Source organism: Triticum aestivum, chromosome 7D (genome assembly GCF_018294505.1).
Source record: "Triticum aestivum cultivar Chinese Spring chromosome 7D, IWGSC CS RefSeq v2.1, whole genome shotgun sequence".
NCBI lineage: Eukaryota > Viridiplantae > Streptophyta > Magnoliopsida > Poales > Poaceae > Triticum > Triticum aestivum.
In genome coordinates this window covers 613,635,798-613,640,942 of record NC_057814.1, presented here as the reverse complement: position 1 = coordinate 613,640,942, position 5,145 = coordinate 613,635,798, and the positions used below count along the sequence as shown (strand labels likewise).

Sequence of the window (5,145 nt, the reverse complement as noted above, 5' to 3'; positions counted from 1 at the left end):
GTGCCTTAGGTCGTGGTCTTTCACTCAGTGATGCCGTTGGAGTTGATGGACTCACTCTATCTTCCAAGTCTTCCGCTGTTATCGTATTAGATGGCCTTAAGCCATATTTATTGTAATAAGTTCTCTTTTGAGACATTCGATGTAATAAGTGTGTGATTGCTACTCTGTTATAAATCCTCAAGTACTGTGTGTGTCAGCATTACCGATCCAGGGATGACACTGATGCACAGAGATCAGACCGTTTGAGGTCTGGTCGCTACATGATGGTATCAGAGCACACACTTACTGTAGGACACGACCACTAAGCTAAAGCCCTAGATCACTACGATCTTCTCATTTCTGACTCCTCTCCATTTTCTACTCTTTAGGATGGCAGATGCAAGGATCAAGTTCACTCAACCGGATGAAGATACACTGTTTGGATGACACTTGAAGGAAGTCACTAAATACCTGACCATTGGAATACCAAGCTTCACCGGGACCTACAACGCCACTTTACCAGAAGAAGAGCGTTGGATGATTCAAGTTCAGATTCTCGACTTCGAGGGGTTAAACGTTTTGGAGTTAAGGGAAAGTTAGCACCACGTTTTGTGGGACCATACAAAGTTTTGGAACGTATGGGAGAAGTTGCTTACAAATTGGAGTTGCCCGAAGGATTGTCAGGAGTTCACGATGTGTTTCACGTTTCTGAGTTGAAGAAGTGCCACGCAGAGATGTCTGATATTCCTCTGAGAGATACAGTGCCACTGCAAGTGATTCAGTTGGATAGCGATTTGACCTACGAGGAGAAACCAGTCAAGATTCTCGAATTTGCCAGCCGAGTTACACGCAACAAAGTTATCAAGTTTTGCAAGGTTCAGTGGAGCCACCATACCAAAGATGAAGCCACCTGGGAACGAGAGGAAGACCTACGGAAGGATCACCCTCACCTATTTTCTAGCCAACCCGAATCTCGAGGGCGAGATTCATCTTAAGGGGGTAGGTTTGTAACATCCCAAATTTTCAATTTGGAATGTTATACATTAGGTCATCATTGCATATCATATTTTATTGCATTTTTGGCTTGATCCTAGAAATTCTACGCAACTCAAGGATCCACGGAGAGAGTTGGGAATTTCGTTATTTTCATATTTGAGTTTTCTCAAATTTTGAAAAGAGGATCGTTTGATTTTAATTATTTTCTCTTCGAATATTTCTTTTATGAAAATAAAAGAGAGGGGATAAAATGACTTCCTCAAAATAAAGAAACATTGGAGATTTAATATTAAAATCAAATAAAATTTTATTTGGAGTTTTATCGCTATTTTATTTGAATTAGGAAAAATATGCTTTTTCAAAATTGCACTAGAGTCCCAAATAAATGTTCACCTTGTCCGGTAGAATTTTAGAGGACGGGGAAAATTTATTTTAGGATTTTTTAAGTCCGTTTAGTATTTCTTTTCTTTCTTTTTCTGCATGTCAGAATTGTTTAAAAAAAATTGAACCGACCTACCGGGCCGTGGGCGACCCGGACTCTGCCACCGCCCGGGGGGCTTTATAAGCCGGGGGCCCCTGCCCCTCAGCCCACCCGCCAGCCCACCGCAGCCCGCTCCCCGCCGCCGGACCCTAGCACCGCCGCCGCCTCCCGCCGCTTCATCCGCCGCCGTGCCGCCGCCGCCGCCGCCTCCCGCCGCTTCATCCGCCGCTGTGCCGGATCTCGCCGTTGACCGGTCGGTTTTCTTCGGATAACCCCGGTATTTTTTCTCGGTTTATTTCTTTAGTTCGGTTTTTCCGTCGGCTTATTTATTTTGCGGACGTTCATCCGTACGTTCGTTTTAACGAACGCCGTTCACCCGTTAGTCACAGACAGCGAACGTTCGTTCGTTAGCCTGTTCGTCAGTTTTTCTTTTTCCAGGGTTTTCGCGATTATTTTCGATCGTGATTTCTGACCCGATTTTCGTTGTAGTTTATCTTTTCGCTCGTTTATCGGAATCAGGCGATTCAAGCGCCTAGAGTTTCGAGTTTCGTCTCGAAGCCCTCTTTCTGTTTAATCAACTTGAACAAGTTTTGATACTGTAAAATTTGACTTTAGTCCAGATTAGTAATTAGAGCTTGTCTCTTTCACAGTTTGAGTTTCGTTACTTCGTTTGATTTGATTCTTTTTGCAAACCGGAGTTCTTAAGTTGAACTTTCTGGTTAGATTTCTTATTTGAGTTTTACTCGTGCGTCTTTGCTTGATTGCTTATTGTATGCTTGTTTGTTTGCGATAGAGTACCCGGAGTGCGAAGCGTGGTACTACGAGTCTCTAGGTTTCACGGATCATCAGCAAGGCAAGTAACACTTTGATCATACCTCTTAACTACCCAGTTTTATTGCATTAGATCAATCCTCAAACAATTGCATGATTAGGATCTGATTAATATGTGGTTTTTGGGAAGTAGATGAGGTAGTACCTATTGTCCTGTTTATTACCAAACCTTTGGGAGTTACTTCTACGTTGCTTATATTGCTATGTTATGCTCGAAGACGTGGATTGGGTGAGTGTATCCATGATAGATGTGAGTATTGTTAATTAATGGTTAACTTAAGGTGGCTACTGTAATACACATCTGGGTTGATTGAGGCACCTGGGGAACCCAGTGTTGCCTGTATTTTTGGAAATTCCGGGGTACCATGTGATTCTCCTATGGACTGCCACCCAGGCTCAAAGAGATCATAAGATTATTCATGCTAGAAACTTCCGTGTGCAGCCACATGCCATTATGGGCTCTGGCATAGTTGAGTAAGTTGTGGGAAACCTTTCCATGATGGGCTAGCAGATGTAGGGGATTGTAGGTGTACCGGTCTATCTATCGGTTAAGGGGACCTTTTCGAAAAGACCGTGTCTCGGTCATCCGTTTCTCAAACATCATGTAGTGCGAGAAATCCAACGGAGGAGATCAAGTCTTGTGGGGAAAAGTGCGCAAACCTCTGCAGAGTGTACAAACTAATCATGGTTAGCCGTGTCCCCGGTTATGGACGTTTTGAGTATCTAGTTCTTGGATTATCATGTGGATCTCATCACTCTTAATATAATTTGATGTGGGTTTAATGATGATGCTTAATTGAGATTGAGTTGGGTGAACCTTCTTAATGTTTAACAACCACCATGATAGTTAAATAAAATTTATTCATTTGTTGTAGGGAAAAATTGACTTTTCGCAAAACATATTAACCATACAGCCTCCACCAGCCAAATATGCATGTAGTGATAGCTATTATTTCTGTTCATTACTCTTGTGTTACCTTGCCAGCATATTCCATGTGCTGGCCCGTTTTCGGGCTGCAACGTTCATGTTGCAGACTTTTCAGACGACAAGTAAGGTGCCTTAGGTCGTGGTCTTTCACTCAGTGATGCCGTTGGAGTTGATGGACTCACTCTATCTTCCAAGTCTTCCGCTGTTATCGTATTAGATGGCCTTAAGCCATATTTATTGTAATAAGTTCTCTTTTGAGACATTCGATGTAATAAGTGTGTGATTGCTACTCTGTTATAAATCCTCAAGTACTGTGCGTGTCAGCATTACCGATCCAGGGATGACACTGATGCACAGAGATCGGACCGTTTGAGGTCTAGTCGCTACACTGTTTCGAGAAAAAAATCAACAAATGATGCCATTTATTAAACTAAAGCAACAAATGATGCCTTAGTTGTAAGATCAGTTAATGCATGCAGCCAGTTTGAAAGTTTAAATGAAGCCGAACTATATTTAAGTGTACAAAATACCAGTTCATACCGTGGGTTGCTTCAGTCCAAAGTTTTGTTAGTGCTAAAAAAATAATGTAGGAACACACAAATATAAATCAAGCATTGGACTTCGTGAGGGGAGAAGAGGTACGAACCAGTCTGGGCATGTTGAACTTCTTGACAGAAAACTAATACCAGCAGAAGAAGACCGGGATAAACAAATATCTAACCCATGGGGCGCAGATTTCTCCACTCCCTACAAAAGCAAGATGCTTAAACTCCTGATCACACGCTGTCAAAACCTATGACAAGACAAGATCATATATTACATATGCATGCACGAGATGCAATTTGCAGTACCTCTAGAAGCCCCAAGCGCGAATCAAGCCGGGGAGGAGGGAAGAACACTTGCAGAGAATAGAAAAATTGTCCCCAAGAAATCCAGTCCCGGGCAAGGATATATCTGATCACTCGGTCATCTTGGTTTAAAACAAGAGGAAATTTCGCTTTTGTCAATGGCGCGAGCTTTGGTAGAGCTCTGGAACAGAAAGCGCACTGCAAGGTAGAGCAGACGTGTATGTTTCAGAAGATGGGTGGTGTAATGGTAACGGTATGTGCTTTTGGCATCTTGTTATTGCTTTCCTTTTGCCAAAGCATGCATCCATGGTTCCTTGCTTGCACTTGCGGGTAGTGTCGATCGCCGCTGGTCCACTGGTGAACTTTTCTTTTATCTTTAGAGCAGAATCTGCGAGGCATCGCATAAACTTCATTTGCGTAAAGGAAAAAGAGAGAAACATACTAGTTACCACTCTTATTACAATCCATCATCTCCCTGTCATCAGTTTGGTTAAGTGAAACTAGTTGTAATGAGTAGCCAAGCAACCACTGCCTTATTAGCAATTTGTGCATAACAGTTCCCGGTAGCTTCCCCTGTAAGCCCCCCTCTTCAAGCAACCTAGCTAGTAAAAAAAGGTATACTACACAGGAAGCAACTGTCGTGTGCTGCTTTTTGTTATATTGTATATCAGTTGTTTAAATGCTCGTGCGAAATTCTTAAGCAGATAGGGGTGATGGTATAAGATGCAATTGCAGCACCTACCTCTGGAGCTCCACGGGCGAATCAGGTCGAGGAGGGGCGAACAACACTTGCAGAGGAAAAGAAGAGTTATCTCCAAGAAAACCCAGCCCAAGGCAAAGGTATCTCTGATCACTCCATCATCTTGCTTGAAACAAAACAAAAATTTCTCTCTGTCATTTTGTGTTAGAGCTCTGCAACGGGATGCACTGCCAAGAGACAGAGCAGAAGATGGGTGGCGTAATGGTAACGCTACGAGCTGCTTTTGGCATCTTGCTGTTGCTTTCCTTTTGCCAAAGCATGGCATGGTTCCTTGCTTGCAGTTGCAGGCAATGTCGTTGCTGGTCATCCAGGCAGTACATAT

At 43.0% G+C, this 5,145-nt stretch overlaps 1 protein-coding gene across 2 annotated transcripts in view; it reads right to left on the bottom strand.

The window, feature by feature from the left end:
* LOC123169654 (uncharacterized) overlaps nucleotides 1–4,329 on the bottom strand; it is a 38,119-nt gene extending 33,790 nt beyond the window's left edge. The window contains exons 1-2 of one of the 2 annotated variants that reach the window (XM_044587530.1): nucleotides 4,067–4,329; nucleotides 3,862–3,962 (exon numbers count right to left, since the gene is read on the bottom strand). In XM_044587530.1, coding sequence (XP_044443465.1) covers nucleotides 3,862–3,873 — 12 coding nt within the window. In that variant the 5' untranslated portion in view covers nucleotides 3,874–3,962; nucleotides 4,067–4,329. Of the gene's footprint in view, nucleotides 1–635; nucleotides 725–3,861; nucleotides 3,963–4,066 lie in introns of those variants that run through there. The other variant, XM_044587531.1, reaches the window with a different exon arrangement.
* Nucleotides 4,330–5,145: the final 816 nt, after the last annotated feature.